The sequence below is a fragment of the Nyctereutes procyonoides genome, unplaced genomic scaffold (genome assembly GCF_905146905.1).
Source record: "Nyctereutes procyonoides isolate TBG_1078 unplaced genomic scaffold, NYPRO_anot_genome, whole genome shotgun sequence".
Taxonomy (NCBI): Eukaryota; Metazoa; Chordata; class Mammalia; order Carnivora; family Canidae; genus Nyctereutes; species Nyctereutes procyonoides.
Window position 1 is genome coordinate 66510202 of NW_026575142.1, and position 19906 is coordinate 66530107.

Sequence of the window (19906 nt, forward strand, 5' to 3'; positions counted from 1 at the left end):
ACAAAACTCAGTGTAGAAAGGGACAGAGTATTCACTCCCTTCAACTCATAAATACATGTCTAACCTTCTTAGAGAAATCCCATCATACTTGTAGAATCATATATCAGGATATTTGATTCAGCACTCTGTGTGTGTGTGTGTGTGTGTGTGTGTGTGTGTGAGAGAGAGAGAGAGAGAGAGAGAGAGAGAGATAGCAAGATAGAAAAAATTGTAGAAAGAACCAAAATGTCATTCAATGGAAAATGGCCAGATAGGTTCAAAAACATGATACATACAACATGCCATGCTGCAGTTAAAAAGGTAATGTGATCATTATGTACTAACTTATTGTTAAGTGACAAAGGAAGGTGTGTAATCTCATCAATTTTTTGGAGGCTTAAACCTGAGTATTCCATGATTTGTGCGTGTTAAATGTAAGTCACATAATATTTTTTTGAAGAACAAATAACAAAAGGATGACCATTGAGGAATGTGCTACTAGAGAAGGGAAACAAAACAGTATTTTTTCTTTAATATTTATTATCAGACATTTTATAAGGAAATCATTTCATGTATAATATATAACTTAAATGTTTAAATAAATTGCATGGGATATTGTAGAAACTTCATTGAACAAATGAATGAGTCATATCAACATGGATTCCAGCTCCCATTTGATATTTAGGGAGTATTATGACCCAAACCACTTTTCCTATAGGATCTTCAGATTTTCTCTAAGCAGCTGGATGACTGTAAATCTCTACTCCATCATGAATAGTTTATTAGCTAAATCTCCTCGTTCCTTAATAAAGTTAGAGGTCAGAAATCTCAGTGTCATCATCAATGAAGTATTATCACAGAACCAGCCTGAGAGCCCTTGAGTTATAGAATGTAGAGGTTCTAAAACAAGACCCCCATTGGAGAGCTTGTTACTGGTGTAGCTTCCTGGTGTACTATTGGGTTGGGATGTCTGTGATGAGAATTGGAATCTGTAGGTTTGTACTCTCTTTCCACTAATTCAGAATGAATTTCAGGTGGCACCTCTGTAGGCTTTTCTTCCCAGCACCTTTCTTCTCTGAAAGGACTTAAAACTATCCCCAAAGGTATGATGATATATTATCTTGAAAGAAGCATATATATCCTATATCCATATATATCCTGAGGGAAGCATACATATATATAAAATATACATTATATTGAGATATAAATCATATATGCCTATATATAATACAATAATTACAAATAAATTCAAAGTATATTAACTGTAACTGTGTATGCACATACATACACACAATATGCTACATTGTGTATGGGATTACCAGAGATTTTGAATTATCCTTTAATATGTAACTAGATACCTAATACCTAGTGTCTCAGGCAACCAAACTAAAATGAGTTCCATTTACTTGGTTGATAGTTTCTCCTCAAATCCTTTTTCCTCTTCAGCTGTTTCCAAGGACAGGGAATTTTATCCTTTCATTTTATTTGTAGGAAGTAACCGTCATCAGCAGTGAGGGGGCCAGGGGCCACCTTGACAAGGCTTCCACCCACTTCCCTGAAAGTCTCCATCACTACAGTCTAGACAATCTGATAATGGGCGCAATGCAAACACAACTTCAAGGCCTAATACTGAATATTTCTGCCTACTGCATGCCTATTCATCGATATAGGTGATTATCTCTTTTAACTATATTGGTTTTCTCTTGCAGCTATAACAACACGTATTTGTTATTTTACAGTTCTTATAGGTCAGAAGTCTGGTATGAGTCTCACCAAACTAAAATTAAGATGTTGGCAGGCTGTGTTCCTTTTTTTGGAGGCTGTCGGGGGAAATTTGGGTTGTTGGTAGAATTCTGTTCCTCATGGCTGTAGGACCAGGATCTGTGTTTTTGTGCTGGCTGTAAAGTGAGGGCCATTTCCAGCTCTAGAGGCCTTCACAGTCATTGGTTAGTTGTGCCCTTCTTCTATCTTCATAGCCAGAAATGGGCCAGTAAGGTCCCCATGTTGCATTTCACTGATCCTGACTACAGCTGGTGGAAAAGTTCTTCCCTTTGAAGAATTTATGAGATTAGATTTGGCCTATCTGGATAATGATAGATAATCCAGGTAAATCTTCCTATCTCAAGGTCCATAACCTTAATGACATTTGTAAAGTCCTTTTTGCCATTTAAGGTAACATTTACACATCCTGGAGACTGGGTAATGGACACTTCTCATGACAGCACCATCAGTGTCCCTATTTTATAGAGAGCTAGACTAGTTTAAGGTCTCACAGCCAGTAACTTGTACAATAATGATTTAGACTGAGACTCTATGCTTTTAACTAATTAGTTATTTTGTATTTCTCATCGGTCAGAAATATTCAAAAGTCAAGCACATCTAAAAGTCTAGGATCATAATCTTCCTAAATAAAAAAAAATCTGAGGGTGCACATGTTCATAGAATTTGCCAAGTGTGATGCTGAAGCCAAATCACCAATACCCACCAGTTTCAAGTGCATTTTCCTACTACCCACCAGACAAATCCCCTCCTTCCTCATCTACCCACAAAAAACTTTTATGAGGTTTCTGTACAAAACTACAAAAGAGCAAAAGCTACTCAACGCTCATCTGTAGCTCAGTTGAAGAAGAACCTTATGGCCTTCCCACCACCAAGCCCAGGGCCATGATGTACTCACCCAGTTTCATCCCTGCATCTCCTTTTCTTCCTGTAGCAGAATGTCCAAGCACTTGGTGTCTTAGTGACTGCCCTTCCCACTCCATCCCTGGGCTTCTGCTCTCTGCTGGCTCTGTCCTCCTGCCCCCACCAGACAATCATATAGTTCCTTTCTTCTTATTTTAACAATCCAACTAGTCACCATGCCAATGGTGAGCAGGGGTGCTATGGAAATGGAAGTTAGGGATGAAGGTGGTGGCCACAGCAGATCTGGTTCCCCATAATCTCCATCGGCCCTCCCCGGCCACTCCAAATACACACTCTAAGTCACAACAGCGTTAACTGCTCCTATATTACTTGATAAAAATGAAATTTTAATTTTCAAAGATTGAAGTTCTCTGGAGCTCCCGTTCCTTTACTTTCTAATCAAATTGTTCTAAGTCATTACTATAGAAATTCTGAGGCTGCCCCTAAGACCAATTTCTCATAGGAATAACGGAAAAAGGAACTGTAAAGGAAACAAAGTTTTTAAACGTTTAGAAATCTTCAAGTGTCCTTTAAGTCCTTGTCCTCTGGTTTTCCTGGCTGCTTGTTCGGAATTGGCTTGGTCTTACCATGCCGGGGAAGGAGGTGGCTGCAGGTTCCCCACTTTAACTTCCTAAAATAGAAATCTCACCTAGTTGGTCATGTAAGGAACAATGTTATCAATTTTAAGAAAGTTACTTGAATTCCCTACTAAAGTGATAATTCCAAATATAGAAGTCTCTGGAGCTGCTTGATTGCATTTCTTCCTTTCTTTTTTCTTTTGTTTTCCTTTCCTCCCTCTCTCTTTCCCTTCCTTCCTTCTTCTTTCTCTATTTTTCTCTTTCTTTCTTTCTTTCTTTTGCTCTCTCTCTTTCTTTTTTTTTCCTGTTTTATATTCAGGTTCAATTTACCTCTCTGAACTTTGCCTTAAACTGGCTCTTTGCTTTCCATCTTTACTTTTTCTGTTGTGAAATGACAATAGATAACATTTGTAGTCAATCTTCTATGCGTGTTGATATTAGGCTTGGTCAAAAAAGTTTTGTTTATGAGAGGGAAAATTACTGAAGATCGCTACGCTTGAATGAATTAGCCCATCAATCCTACCCATTAATCTAATGTCCAAGAGGTTGACTCAAGGATAGGTATATAGGAGCTAATAAGAACAGTGAGAACTTAGGAACTTACCTAGTGCAGGCTCTGGGATCTAAATGGTTCACCTGTTCTTTCAACAACTCTGTAGGTAGTAATTATTATTTTCATGTCACATATGGAAAAACCAACACACAGAGGGTAAGGAACTTGTCCAAAGGCCACATGCCTACAGAGTGGCTGAAGGTCTTCAAGCTTTGTCTTTTACCTCTTCATAGGCTACAAGATATTAAGCCTGACTCTTAGAAGGACTACTTTCACTCAGAGCTTAATAATTTTAAGTTAGAGAAACTAGGTTCTACATCCAATGAAAGATAGGCCGCAGGATAAATATGGGATTACATAGAATGGACGAGGGCTGAGCCCTAATGTAAAACAAAGTGTGGTGTTTATTTTGTGGTTTAGAAATCATATGGGGTTTGTTAGAAAGAACAAATCAACGTGGAATTCAGAAAACCTAGAAGAGTCCCAGCTAGGCCCTTATCCCTGAACCTGCTTCTTTACCAAAAAATGGGTATAATAATAGTTATTGCATAAGATTATCATAAAGATTAAATAAGATACATAATATAGTCTTCCTACAAATAGTGAGAGGGCTATAAAACAATTGCATCTTTAATCACATTAGCATCTCACTTATCTCTCTTGTCAACTGACCATCTGTCAACTTTTCATGTCACCAATAATCTTAATAACAAAGTACAAGAAATTATCCCTATTTTATAGGTGAGGAAACAAGGGCTTAGTAAGTGATATGTCCAGTACCAAATAGCTAATAAGTAACAGATACTCTAGTGTTCAAACCAAGAACTGGTGTTCATAAACTCCCATTGCTAAACAAAACAAAACAAAAAAAAAACAAAACAGATTTTAAGTAGCTACGTATTGACTTGGTATGGAGGAGAAGCTGATGTCTTTCCTCTAAACTGCATGGCTCCAAATGCCAACCTGAAGGTTATCTTGCACCCAACTTTGGAAAACTCCAGGGACCTCTCAGGCCATAGAGTTTTCATGCTGAAAGGGATCTTAGAGAACAGAGGATTCTAGTCTAATTTTTATCATTTTTCCCTTGAAGAAACTGAATTCAAGTCCTTGTCTGAGTTATACAGCCCATTATTGGGCATATTCAGTGTGAGAACTCAGGTCTCCTGACTCTCAGTTCCATGCTTATCCCACTTCTTTCAAAAGGTCTGGGCAGATTTACAAAGCTGAAACATTGTACTCTACATCAGTTCTCATTATTTCTGGGTTTCATTATTAGGCAAGAACCAAAAGCCAAAGAATTTCTAAAGCAACAATTTCTAAAGCAAATTTCTAAAGGGAATTTAATGATAGTTCAAAATGAAGCTTGAGCATTTACTATATGTCAGACACCGTGGTAAGCATATTACCTTCGCTTTTGCAGTATCTTATACACTTTAGTTATTTGAACACTACCTTTATGATATTTGCCAAATCTACATGCCATCCATATAGTTATTAACCTAATATTTGTTTTTGTATCATCTTTAAAATGCTAACCATTTTAGTTCTATCCTGCGCTATAATAGGAAATCATGAAATCCTCGTTATTTTTAAAATACATCATACAAATACATAACTAATAACATTAAAAAATTTGTCATCTGTGTCTCTCAAATATTATCGCATTTAGATACTCCCAGACTATAAAGAACTATTATAATCCCCTGTATATCTTATATTATATTCTCCTATTATATCCCAATATGTTCTTATTTTGTCACAATATAGAAAACTCAAGCTCAGTTAAATAACTTAACTTTGGTCTCATAGCAGGTACGTAGCATCACCACACTCCAAATCCAAGCCAGGCTAATTGCAAAGTCTGTGCTCCTACTTTACTGACATCGAAAAGTGCTCAGCAGAGTAAATTAAAATCAGAACTTGAGAGATCCTACTCTAACAGGGCCACAGACTTACCTCTTGGTGTGATTGTGTGCAGGGGTAGGTGCGTGTGGTTGGGGAAAACTTATAAGGGAATGACAGCACTATGAGCTTTCTAATTTTAAGTGTTTATTTTCAAAAGTATCATATCTACAAAGAAGTTGAAAAAGTAGCGCAGTGAACACTCCATACCCCGTGTTCAGGAATGGTTACCATTTACATTTGTTTAATTTTCAGTGTGTGTGTGTGCGTGAGCACATGCACGCACGCATACACACATACACGCATATGTATGTAGTTTGGTTGGAATCATTTGAAAATAAGCTGCAGATATTAGAATTAATTCATTCCTAAATACTTTAGCATGTATTCACTAAGAACAAAGACATTCTCCTACATAATTACAATACCATCACCATATCCAAGAATGTAATAAATACGCTATTATCTACTGTAACAACCCATTTTCAAAATTTCATGACTGCCCCCATATTGTCCCTTACAGCTGTTTTCTTTTTTCCAGGATCTAAGATCGCTTGTTGCACTTGGTTGTCAGTTCTTGATCTCCTTTTATCTAGAACAGTCCTTCTACCTCTTGTTTTTCATTCATTGTCATTTTTGAAAATTTCGGACCAGTTTTCATGGGTCGTTGATACAGGTTAATTTGCCCTTTTTCTGCACATTCTTTCAGAATTACTTGAGAAAAAGTTACATAGACTTCTCAGCAAATAGCAAATATCCTTAAAGTTCTGAATAGATTACATGATATAAAATCCTGACTATGATATATATTTTAGCAGCCAAATCAACTATCAGTTGGCCAAGAGAAGTAGCCTTGATCTGTGGTAGGTACACCCAATATCCCCCAAATCCTCCATCTGGACTTGAACAAATCCAGATTCATTTGGATTTCCTTAAGCTGATTTAAAATGAACATAATGCTGCTTTACCTTGTCTTCTGTCATTTTATCGGTTAGGAGTCCTCCTCTTAACTCCACGTCCTGTGATGAGTGTGGCACATGCAGCTGGCCAGCCTCTGCCTTTCTCCAGCTTTCTACTAGTTAGTTATACATTAGAGGAGGAGGAGCAAGGAAAGGAAGCGGAGTGGTCATTTTTATTAAAGTCCAAATCTAATCTTGGCAGAGGTTGACTATTGAGAAGAATCTAATCAATAAATGCTTTGCCTTCGTGACTTGTAGCTTCAATGCTTGTGCACCAGCAAAAGGAAATGGGAGCAGGTCCCTCTGGCGTAAGTTACGAAACCAGGGACGGTCACACTTTAAGAAATTTTAAGTACACCAGTAACCAGGGATGGTGAAAAAAGAAATCTTGGGTGTCTTTTGTAGAAGATGAGATGCTGGGCTGACGTACCGTGTTGTGAGATGACAGAGACAAAGGACATGGGAGGTACATTGCACTCTGCCCTGCAGAGAACCAGTACTATGGTGTTTGTGCTTTAGAGCTGGGCTGTGTGGCCAGAGGTCCTTGTAAGCTTGATTGCTTTACCTGGATGAGTTTTGGAGAGCTACGAACTTGGGTTTGAATCTCAACATTTTACTGGTGGTGTTACTTTGCTTAAGTGGGCCCTAGTGACTTTTCTCTTTGTTTTTTTCACCGAATAAAAAGAAAGTAACAGAACGCATTGTTTGCTATATGGATTAAATGTGATAGGAAAGTGGTTAGTCTAGTGCATAATAAGTGCTCAGCAAATGTTGGTTGTTGTTATTTTTGCTATTATTATTATTGGTATAGTGTTATGTCGAGAGGTGCTTGTAGAATATAGAGTTCTCAAGTAGATCTGCTCTTATGGCTTGAATCTGTACCCTTCTGTGTCTTCTTTATCATGTTCAGCCCTGTGGGAGCCCAGACACGGTCAAAATTGGTTGAGCTTGAACTATGTTTGGTGACTGTTGTCACTGGCTCTACTGAGGCTCAGCTGGAACCAGTTCCAGCAGAGGAATTACAACAGACGGTCCCCCAAATCCGGGGATGTTATGAAGAAGCAGACAGTGATAAAGTGAAGGATAAAGGAGACTCCAATTTCATGTGTCTCTTATTTCACCACCGCCCTTTTATTTCTATTATCTCTGCAGGGCAACCCGACGAGTAAATAATTCAGTCTAAACCACAAACTTGAGCCCAGCACAGTCCTAGGTTCTGATATGCATGAAATAAAAGACACTTAGGTGTTCACAAGGTATAAGAATATTGTCTAAATGGAATCACAAACAATAAAAGGTTTTTTCTTTTGGTAGAAAAACATGAACTAATATATTATTAGCAATAATAATTAATCTTTATTGAGTTGTTGCTTGTCGCCAGGTGCTGCTCTCAGCATTTTACACGGATGACTTTTTCATCCCAAGGCAATCTCCTTTGTAAGCTGGGCTTTGGCGAGCCAAGTTAGCCCAGATAGCCACACGGACGTCAGCGCACAGCCAGCACCTGGCTTTCTGCACCAGTTTCAGCTGGTTCTGCACGCGTTTCGGCTGGGGATGCGCGCTGCCCACTTGTCAGAGCGCCCAGGATCAGGAGAGGATTTCTTAGCAAACCACTTTCCAAGCGACTTGACCCTGCAGGGAGGGGTCTTGGGGCAACCGTGAGAAAGGAGTTCCCTTCTGATTTTTACCAACCTCGGGTTCCTGAGTCGTCCTTTTAAGAGACGGAATTGGCCTCGCGCGCGGCGTGGGGTCCGGGGAGCCTGCACCCACCCCCCACCCCCACCCCCCACCCCCGCGCAGGGGGCGCGCCCTGGAGCCGCGCGCCCGCCTCCCCGGGTTTGGGCAGCACCTCTCCCTGCTCTGTCTCGCCCGGAAAGAGCAATCCGTGCCCCCTTAGGGATGGGCTGAAGCTGCCTCCGTGGCGCAGGGCGGCGGGCCCGGGATCGCGGCGGAGGCCTGGCGCGGGAGGCGCTGCGGTGGCACCTGCGCGTTCCCGGGCGGTGATGGGGCGCTGGGGGGTGGGGGGGGGTGCGCCGCCCAGGGTCGCCGAGAGATCCCCGCTGAGCCGTGGGGTGGTTCTTCACGCTCCAAACCTGGAAGGGCAGAGTCTGATTACTTCTTGGCTGATCTAACCCTCGTGGTAGATAGCCCTGGCTCTAGGGGGAGAGTCTCCAAGGATAGGAAAGAGTCCCCCCTCCTCCCCTCCCCCCCCTTTTTTTTTTCATTATTTTTCTTCCCTTCAGTAACAGGAGACTTCTAGAAGAGGGAGGAGAGGAAACCAGCCCTCCCAGCTTGCTGCATTCCTCTGTCACCGGGCAGGTGCGGGAAGGCAAAGGCAAGGCGTCCCGGGGAACCCCATCCAGTGTGTTGAACTGGGCCAAGCTAGGGGCACAGGGGGCAGCTGGAGACTCCTTGACCCTGCGGGAGACAAGTGTACTTTAAGATTTCCGAGTCAGACTCGCCCTCATGGTACTTGCCTCTTGCCCTCTCTAGACACTCTGGTCCGGGCCACCAGCGTCTCTCCCGGCTGTGACCCCCTGGCCTCCCTGTCCCCATTCTTACCCTACAGTCCCCTTTGACAGAGCAGCCAACAGTGGTTTAAAAATTAAACCAGACCATAACCCCCTTTGCTTAAAAGTATCCAGAGGCTTCCCAGTCACCCTTAGAAAGAAACCCGAATTCTTTTCTATGGCAGGAGCAGCAGGTTTGGTGTAGCCTTCATTCCCTGACGCTGGGATCTCTCCTCCTCCTCCTCTCCTCCCCGTCTGCTCAGCCACACTGGTCTCAGGCTTGTTTAATGTATTCCAGGCTCAGCACCTTTGTACTCCGTGGGCCCCTGCCTAGAGCACTCTGCCCCAGATTAGTATGTGGCTGGCACCTCTACAATCAGATGACAGCGCAGACTCTCTAACCAGCCTTGTTCAGGTGGACGCCACCTCCCTCTTCCAACTCATTCTCCGTCCTGTTACTCTGCTTTTTTTTTTTTTCATAGCCCTTATGCTTGAAATTTTATTTACTAGTATTTTATAATTAAAACAGAAAATATTTCATTAATAAGATAATGAATAATAAATGACAATATTATGTATTACATATGTATTATATATGTATTATATACATTATGTGTAATAATGGTTATCTATAACATAATAATCAACATATTTAATTATTTGAATATTACAATTATTTTAATTAAAATGTATTATTATTTTATTATTTTACATGTCTATTATTTATTATGTTCCACTTTCCCCACCATATTTAGGTTCCATGAATGTGGAGACCTTGCCCATTATGTTATTTCCAGTGCCCGCTAGAGTGGTGGGTACATAGTAGGTACTCAATAAGTATTTGTTTAATAAATGAAGGAAGTTCAAGAAGAGTTGCTACATGCTTGGTTTTTGTTTTTTAAAGATTTTACTTTCTTATTGGGGGGGGGAGAGAGAGAGAAAACATGAGCAGGGGGAGGGGCAGAGGGAGAGGGAGAAGTAGATTCCCCAGTGAGCAGGGAGCCCAATGTGGAACTCGATCCTAGGGTTCTGGGATCATGACCTAATCTGAAGGCAGGCACTTAACCAGCTGAGCCACCGGGCGTCCACCACATGCTTTCTTGCAATGCGGGAGGAGGCATCTGAGGCTGGCATTAGATATTTATTGATTTAACGTTCAATAGATGCAGTATTTACACTGCATTTTGGTAGGCACCAATTACAACAGTGAACGGAACAGACAGGTCTCTGCTCTTATGGGGCTTACATTCTATGAAAGATACAAGATGGGTGCTGAGAAAGAGAACACCAGGGGGTGCCCACTTTAGAAAAAGTGCTCAGAAGAATGTTCTTTGAAGAGGTGTCTTTTTAGTTGATACCTGAAGAAGGAGCAGGCAGGGTGGAGGGGGAAAGTATGTGCCAAGCTTCAGGGAGGAAAGATCTTAGGTTGAAGGATAAGAGAAGTTTGGTTAAAGCAGGGGAGCAAGAGGAAGTGGCAAGGGATGCTATTGGGGAAATAGACAACAGCTATATGCAGTCAGAGCCTTGAAGGCCATGGGAATGAGCTTGGAGTCATGCCAAGGACAATGGGAACTCCTTGGAAGGGATTAAGCATGGAAGTGATGTGATCCAGTATCCGTTTTAAGATTACTCATGCTGCTGAGTGAGGGGTGGAATGCATGGGGCACTCATGAAAGAGGAGAGACACAATTGCAAGGCTCTTACAACAGTGCCTACTTGCTTTTGAGCACCAAAAATAATGGTGGTAGCAGGGAAGGAGAAGTAACAAATCCAAGATATATTTTAGTGGCGAAGCTGGACTTTTTCCTAAAAGTTTTGGGAGAGTGAGAATTCAAGATGGCAGATTGGCTCCTGGATGTTGAATTGGGATGATTGTGATGCTATTTAATGGTACCAATGCTGGATTGTTTATTCATCTGAGTGATAATCTAAGTTCATCTCCCAGACCTCAAGAAAGGTGGCAATAAAATAATCGAAACAGATACATTTTTTTTTTACTTTTTAGAAGTTAAACTTTGTCAAATAATTGTAGTTGTCCGAAATAATATAGAGTTCTATATACCCTTTACCCAGTTTTCCCCAATGTAACATCTTGTAAAACTATAGTATAATATCACAGTCAGGTTATTGATATCAGTAGTCAAGATACAGAACACTCCCATTGCCACAAGAGTCTCTCATGTTGCCCTTGTATAGCCACAGCTACTTCCCTCTCACCCTTACTGACTCCCAAACTGTGGCAACCATTGATCTTTCCAACATTCCTATAATTTTGTCATTTAATGAATGTAATAGAAATGGAGTTAGCTAGGATGGGTAGTGTTCTCGGAGAAATAGAACCAATAGTACATGTGGATAAATATGAGAGAAAGCGATTTATTTAAAGAATTGCCTCATGTGGTTGTGGAGGCTTGGTGAGTCCAAATTCTGATGGGGGACACCGGCAAGCTGGGAACTCAGGAAGGAGTTGCACATCAAGTCCAGAGGCAGTTAGCTAGAGAATTCCCTCTTGCTCTGAGGAGATCAGCCTTTTGTTCTATCAGACCATTGGCTGATGAGACCCACCCACATTCTGGAAGACAATCTACTTTACTCCAAGTCCATTTATTTATTTATTTATAATTTTTTGAATTATTTTTTAAATATTTTTTTAAACTTATGTATTTACGAGTCACACACACACACACACACACACAGAGGTAGAGACACAGGCAGAGGGAGAAGCAGGCTCCATGCAGGGAGCCCCATGTGGGACTTGATCCCAGGACTCCAGGATCACACCCTGAGCCAAAGGCAGACACTCAGCCTCTGAGCTAACCAGGTTTCCTCCACTTTCTTTTTCTTTCTGAAACTTGTAGTTCCTTTCCTTTTCTATACAAAATTCAGAATAATCTCATATATATTTACAAACATTTCTTGCTGGGGTTTTGATGGGGATTCCATTAAACTTGTATACCAGTTTGGAAACAACTGATATATTTGCCGTGTTGAATGTTCCAATCCATAAATATGCTCATTTATTTAGATCTTCTTCAATTACTTTTATAGGTTTTATACTTTTCAGCATATGAATCATAATACATATGCATTTTTAATTTTAGTGCCCATGCATTTGTTGCTAGACTATAGAAGTATAATAGATTTTTGCTTATTTTTTTTTAAATTTTATTTGTTTATTCACGAGAGACACAGAGAGAGGCAGAGACACAGGCAGAGGGAGAAGCAGGCTCCATGCACCGGGAGCCCGACGTGGGATTCGATCCCGGGTCTCCAGGATCACGCCCTGGGCCAAAGGCAGGTGCCAAACCGCTACGCCACCCAGGGATCCCAGATTTTTGCTTATTTATCATATATCCTACAACTTTGCTGAACTCACCTACTAGTTCTATGAGGTTTTTTTTAGCAGATTTCTTGAACTTACCTATGTAGACAATCATGTCACCTGAAAATAGGGAGAGTTTTATTTGCTACATTCTGACCTACATGACTTTTATTTCCTTTTCTTAACTTATGACACTGGCAACAACTTCTAGCACTGTGATGATTAAGAGTGATATAAGTGGCTATCTTTACCTTGTTCTTAGTCATTGAAGAAAGCATTAGTCTCTCAAAATTAAGTATAATGTTAGCTCTGGGTTTTCTGTAGATGCTCTTTATCAGGAGGCAGTTCCTCTTCAAACAAATTATTCTAGGACTTTTTTAAAAATCATGAATCTGTATTCAATTTTGTCAGTTTTTTTTCCATCAATTAATATGATCATGTCATTTTTCTTCCTTAGCCTGTTAATATGATGGATTACATTGAATGATTTGAATCAGAATTGTTTCTCTGGAACAGCTTCACTTGGTATTGAGTATAATATTTTTTATATATTACTGAGTTCTTTTTTTCTAGCATTGGGTTGAGGATTTTTATGTCAGTATTCATGAGAAATACCAGAGTTTTCTTTTTGTATCATCTTTGTCTGGTTTTGAAATCAGGGTAATATTAGATTCACCAAATGAATTTAGAAGTCATCTTTCATCTTCAGTTTTCTGGAAAGGATTGTATAAAAATGATGTTTAGTAGGATGCACCAATCAAATAGTTTGGGTCCAGAGATTTCTTTTTGGGAGGTTTTAAATTATAGATTCAATTTCTTCAGTAGTTACAAGATGATTCAAATGATCTATTTCATATTGGATGAGTTGTGGCAGTTTTGCTTTTTGAGAAAGCAGTATATTTCATCTAACTTGTCATATTTATGTCTTTATTAATATTCCCTTATCATTCTTTTTATGTCTGCATGGTTTATAGTGATATATCTTGTTTCATTCCTGATATTGATAATTTTTTTCTTCTCTCTCTGTCAGTCTTGCTAGAGGTTTGTAAATTTTATTGATTTTTTTCAGAGAAGAAGATCTTTATTTCATTGATTTTCTATATTGTTTTTCTATATTCAATTGTATTAATTTCTGCTCTTATCTTTATTAGTTTCCTTCTTCTGCTTACTTAGGGTTTATTCTGGTATTCTGTTTCTACATTCTTGAGATGAGAGATTAACGGATTGCTTTGAGGATTTTCTTCCTTTCTAAGAAACTTAGAATTTAGTGCTATAATATTCCTTCTCAGCACTGCTTTAACAGTGCCTCACAGATTTTGACATGTTGCATTTTAATTTTCATTCTGTCAATGTATTTTTTTTAATTTCCCTTGAAACTTCCTCTTTGACCCATGAATTATTTTGGAACTTTATTGTTTAGTTTCCAAGTCTTGGGAGTTTTTTCTCACTCTGTTATTGATTTCTAAATTGATTCCACTCTGTATGATTTCAATTCTTTTAAGTTTGTTTAGATTTGTGTTATGGCCCAGAATATAGTCTATCTTCGTATGTGTTCCATGAGTACTTCTGTTGTGTCTCTCTTCTGTTGTTGGGTGGAATGATTGATCAATGTTGATTAGGGCCTGTTGGTTGATGGTTTTGTTGAGTTCTTCTAGCTCTGTGGTCTAGTTGTTCTATCAATTGTTGTGAGAGGAGTATTAGAGTCTACAACTATAATGATGGATTTATCTGTTACTGCCAAGTAAAGGTAGAAGTCCATGTTGCCCATTGAGCTTACATTGACACCCAAGGTAGTGGGAGGGCTTTTCATTCATGATGATCAGGGGTAGGATTTCCTCTTCTCATGTGGTCTCCAATGACACCATGATAAGGATGACCTCATTACTGATGAGCAAGGTAAAATTCCTATCTCTCCAGTAGGCATCTTCTGTCAATACCCTGACAGGAAGGGTAAGGAGGGGCTTTGTTATTTCAAGTAGGGGGGAAAGTCTAGAGTCCCCACATGATTTCCACTGATATTGGTGAAGGGGAGTTTCAGTAAAGCATGGATAAAAGTCCTGTTCCCTACTGGGCCTTCTTTGACATCGTCCTGGTAAAGATGTTAGTCTTGTTTTTTGTTTTCTGTTTTTTGTTTTAGAGCCTCACAATGTGGAAGTGTAGGCTCCCTACTTAGTCTTTGCTGGTATCATTTGGATTGCAGCCACAATTTTTTCTGTGGTGACTGGCTGGAATAAAGCAGTTATTATGCAAAAGGTTTTTTTTTTTTTTTTTTTGGTTTTGTTTTGTTTTGTTTTCCTTTCTAAGTTTCCCTTTTCCTTGTCCTTTGGCTAGAGAGAGCAGGTTTTTGAAGGTGAGAGGCAGAGACATAAGCAGAGAAAGAAAGCAGGCTCCATACAGGGAGCCCAATGCGGGACTCGATCCTGGGACTCCAGGATCACGCCCTGGGCTGAAGGCAGGCACCCAACCCCTGAGCCACCAGCCATCCCTGTTTGTTTGTTTTTTAACTTGTTTGTACCCATAGACATTTCTGGGTTGCTGACTTCATTCCAAATCAGGGATATATGAGGCAGTGGAATTCACCACTGCCATTTTTCAGATGTTGAAGTTTCTAGCCAGGTAGCCCTCTATTCTCCACTTTCTGTAGTCTTACGTTTGTTTTATATTAATGCCCAGGATTTTTTTTTTTTATTCCAGGAGGAATAAGGAAAAATATGTCTACTTCATCTTCCTGGTTGCAGAAGGTTTGTTTCACTTTTAAAAGACTTTAGGGAAAGAAACCTAATTAATTATAAAACAAACACAGAGCAAATAAATAAACAAAAGATGAAGTCAAGCCAAACAAAGAACAAAAAATTTTTTATGGCATTTAACCTAACTTTCCCCTGAAGTAACTTCAGTTCTCCCATTCTTTTTGCTTTTTCTTATCTCATCAACACTAGGATTGAGAAGTTACTCTTTTCATCCCCTGTACTTTGGTTCATCATATTTGGGGTGAGATATAGGGGAAAGAAAATGAGTTGGAGGTAGATAAATTGTGGGCTAAAGACCATCTCCCTTCAAGCTTCAGACAACTGGATACTAATTGCCTACTCATTATCTTCATGTAATTGTCTAATAGGTACAATATGGATTTTATCATAATTAGACAGAGAGAGACCTTGATTTCTTACCTTCCTATGCTCAAATATGCCACTTGCTACTAATGTAGCTTTGGGCCTCAGTATCTACTTCTGTGAGACCGATAAGATAATGCCTACTTCTTGGGTTAGTTAAACCTTTAGTCTGCTCCAAAGCCAAAGCCAACACTCCTTTCTAGCCCCCTCATACCTTCCTAAGGACCTCACTCCTGCAATTATCCACTTTCTCTTCTTGTCATCAATAGAAATAAATTTCCCCATCTCTACTAAATCGTTTACTTCACTGGTGTAAAGCACATTAACTTGGCCCATCTCGGGGAAAGTATCTCCCTTAGCTTCCTAGATGTTGCTAATTTCTCTGTTTCCCTTCATGGCAAAACTCGTCCAAAAAATTGTGAACGCTATCTACACTGTTTACCATTCTTTTCTCCTCAGTCTACATTAAGTGGGCTTTTGCCCCTCACCACACCTCTGAAATAGTTCTTTATGAGTTTCCCCACAATCTATATCTCACCAAGGCTAAAGGACAATTCTGTATCTGTTGGACCACTCCCCTTTTTCTTGAAATGTTTTCTTCTCTTGACCTCATGACAAATGGATCACTTGAACTCAAAGGCCACTGTCTCTCATTTTCTGACTCCTTCTTCATCTCCAGACTTAATAGTTTTATAGTCCAGTACTCAGTCCTTGGCTTATTTCTCTTTTTATCCACATTCATTCCGTAGATAATCTCATTAGATCTAATGGCTGGTATCCAATAAAATGTCCTGTGATGATAAAAATGTTCTTCATCTGTGCCGTCCAATGTAGATGCCACTAGCCACATGTGACTATTTAAATTTTAATTAGTTAAAATTTAAAGATTCAGTTGCCTGTTGTACTAACTATACATTTCAAGTGCTCAGTATCCATATAAGGCTAATTGCTATTATATTGGACAGCATAGAAGTACAATTATCTGTTTCTCTTTCCAAACTTCAGATAATACTCAACATCTCTATGTAAATGTCTATGAGTTTTTGTCTCAAGTTAATCCTATGTAAGTAGAACTCTTTCTCTACTTCCTATCTTTAAATTTGCTACACAACAAGCCTTTTCTTGTTCAGTAAATGGCATCAAAATTGCTCCAGGGGCCAATTCACTGGAGAGCTCTGCCCACTATGCCTTCCAAATATGCCTTGAAACTGACCACATCTCACCATCTTTATCACTATCACTCTGGTCTAAGGAGCCACTCTCTCTTGCCTTGACTATTGCAGTAGCCTCTGAACTGCTCTGCCTGTCTCAATTCTTGCTCCTCTGCAGTTCATCTTCCTTATGGCAGCCAGGAAATCGTTAAAAATATTAAAAAAATAAAAAGTCAGAATACATTTCCCAGTTTAAAATGCTCCAATTGCTTTCTAGTTAAAGGAGAATAAATCAGAACTCCTAACCTTACCTAAAAGGCCTGCATGATTTGATTCTTTGTTTATTTTTTTAACATCTGCTCCTCCACCTTCAACTTGTTCATTTTGCTGCAACCACCATTTTGCTTGAAACCATTAAGCTAGTGCCTTTCTGTCTGGAACAGTCTTTCCAGGATGGATGCCTCCTTCTCATAATTTAGTCTCAATTCAGATATGTCCCTCTCACCTCCACCTACTTCCTCCCCCAATCTACCTCTACCCATCCCTTCCCTGACCACCCTAGCTAATATAGCATCTTCCCTGCTTTCCCTTATTAACATAATTACCCTATTATAATTTGTTCATTGCGTTTGTTAATACCTAACCCCACCTTATGTATTTGTTTCCATGTTTATTTTTAGTCTCTCCCCTAATACAATACAAAGTCCTTAAGGGACAGACTCTGTCTATCATGCCCACTGTTGTATTCCCAGCCCCCCGAATATAATCAGTACACCCACATGGTAGGTGCTCCTAAAGGACTGACTTATTAACTTTAGGCTTTTCTGGGGGTATTATATTTGTTGATTAATTCATAATTAGGCAATATACACAATTTGCCAGAATCCCTTCCTACCTTACATCAAGAGTAGACTGCCTAGGCCCTGGAGGATTCATACGCGCTTGATAAGGTACTGATAAAATCATGACCAGGTGGGCACGAGTTACCACCACGCGTACCAAGAGACCTTTGGCTGCAACATCATGGGAAGACATGAAGAAGGGGTCCTATGAGGGAGAAAGCCAAAACCTACCAAAGAGTAAACAACTTGAAGCCAATAGGCTTTCTGTGAAAAATGATGCTCCCAAAGCAAAACACAGAAAGAACAAAAAGAAAAAGGAGTATTTAAATGAAGATGTAAATGGATTCATGGAATACCTAAGACGGAATCCACAGATGATTCACAATGGAGAGATGATAGGAACAGACAGTCAGGAGGTAAGGGAAGAAATTGCGGTTGCCTTAAAGAAAGATAGTCGACGGGAAGGAAGAAGACTGAAAAGACAAGCAGCAAAGAAAAATGCAATGGTATGTTTCCATTGTAGAAAACCTGGCCATGGGATTGCAGATTGCCCAGCTGCCCTTGAGAATCAAGATATGGGCACTGGAATATGTTATCGCTGTGGGTCCACAGAGCATGAAATAACCAAATGCAAAGCCAAAGTAGACCCAGCTCTTGGTGAATTCCCTTTTGCAAAATGTTTTGTTTGTGGGGAAATGGGACATCTGTCCAGATCTTGTCCTGATAATCCCAAAGGACTCTATGCTGATGGTGGTTGCTGTAGACTTTGTGGCTCCGTGGAACACTTTAAGAAAGATTGCCCTGAGAGTCAAAATTCAGATCGAATGGTCACAGTTCGTCGCTGGGCAAAGGGAATGAATGCGGACTATGAAGAAATTTTGGATATGCCTAAACCACAGAAACCCAAAACAAAGATACCTAAAGTTGTTAATTTTTGATAGTGACTAGTCCTATCATTTGTTACCACCTCATTGTTAAACATGAACTGGGCCTAATTCACTAATTGGAGCTGGGCTTCCTTGGAAACCTGTGTTGTGGGACCAGTATGATCTGGGTATGATCGAACAGTTTCCTGAGTGCTTTCCATTAAAGAGTGCTTCTATCACTGGAGAAAATAACTGAAGAAAAGTATAAGATGTTTAAATTGGATTCTCTCAAAGAACATTTTTAACAGAACTGAGGTATTACTGAGTGGTTATATGCTTGATTGTAACAATCATCTTTTTATTAAAAATTATGCATTAATGTGAACTACCCCTAAACAAAGTATAACTGCTTTGCATTTGGAATTGAATTTTTGGAAAAAAAAAAAAAGGAATTGAATTTTTGGTTTTATTGTTTTCTTGGTTCAAAGTGCCAATTTTTTATTAAGAATTTATAAGTTGCCATAAAATCTACTGTATTCTTAAAATATTTTTTTAAATTTTTATTTATTTACGATAGTCACAGAGAGACAGAGAGAGAGGCAGAGACACAGGCAGATGGAGAAGCAGGCTCCATGCACCGGGAGCCCGACATGGGATTCGATCCCGGGTCTCCAGGATCGCGCCCTGGGCCAAAGGCAGGCGCTAAACCGCTGCGCCACCCACGGATCCCTATTTTTAAAATATTTAATAAAAATTCATTTGCTATTTTTTTAAAAAAAAAGAGTAGACTGCCTAGGTTTGAATCACAGTTTCATCATGTCTAGCTATATGTGACCTTGGGAAAGTTACTTTTAAACTTCCTGTGTCATGGTTTCCTCATCTCTAAAATGCACATAATAGTGTTTCTCTCATAGAATGGGTAAGGATTAAAGAAGTTATTACATGTACCTGGGATGCTTGGAACATTGCCAGGCCCATAATAAGTATTTGCTATTATTATTATTATTATTTATTACTGAACCTATGCTACATTTCATTAAAGGGCACCTTCATTTCCTAGAAGATTTTCAGTAAGGACATTGGGTTACAAGGGACGATGATGATATTTCAAGAATTTCCCGACTCTGATCAAAACATGACAACTGTTTTATATTGTAGATTTTATTTATTTAAATAAATACTGATTCTCTGTTTAATCAAGGATACTTAGAATTAGTCCCAGGAAGCAGTTCAAAAATATCTCTTGCCCACTTAGAGAGAAAGGGAAGAAAATTTAATTAATTAGTATGGCCTTCCCACAGTGGGGTTACTGGTGGGCAGCTTTAAGCCTTGAAAGAGCCCACAGGACCTTAGCATCCTTCTATTGCACTGTATGTCTGGTAATAAAAGATCATGATATTATCCTTAGCCTTGAGAAAATAGGCAGCAAGGCAAGAGGCAGCTTCACAA

General features: G+C 39.5%; 2 protein-coding genes across 3 annotated transcripts in view; one reads left to right on the forward strand and one right to left on the reverse strand.

Annotated features, from left to right (window-relative positions):
* The window catches only part of SLC2A2 (solute carrier family 2 member 2), a 28370-nt gene extending 21553 nt beyond the window's left edge, over positions 1-6817 (reverse strand). The window contains exons 1-2 of one of the 2 annotated variants that reach the window (XM_055308526.1): positions 6663-6772; positions 2657-2859 (exon numbers count right to left, since the gene is read on the reverse strand). Coding sequence is in view for 1 of the 2 variants with exons in the window: in XM_055308525.1 (XP_055164500.1) it covers positions 6663-6677 (15 nt within the window). In the remaining variant the exon portion in view is untranslated. Of the gene's footprint in view, positions 1-2656; positions 2860-6662 lie in introns of both variants that reach the window. The other variant, XM_055308525.1, reaches the window with a different exon arrangement.
* A 10864-nt stretch (positions 6818-17681) lies between these two features.
* On the forward strand, positions 17682-18565 carry LOC129498926 (zinc finger CCHC domain-containing protein 9-like). The gene has a single exon (XM_055308527.1). The coding sequence runs from the start codon at positions 17714-17716 to the stop codon at positions 18527-18529; it is 816 nt and encodes a 271-aa protein (XP_055164502.1). The 5' UTR covers positions 17682-17713; the 3' UTR covers positions 18530-18565.
* The last annotated feature ends 1341 nt before the right edge of the window (positions 18566-19906 follow it).

What these genes read in the sequence shown, in the direction of transcription:
- LOC129498926 (XM_055308527.1), top strand. Translation starts at nt 17,714, where the DNA reads ATGACCAGGTGGGCACGAGTTACCACCACGCGTACCAAGAGACCTTTG.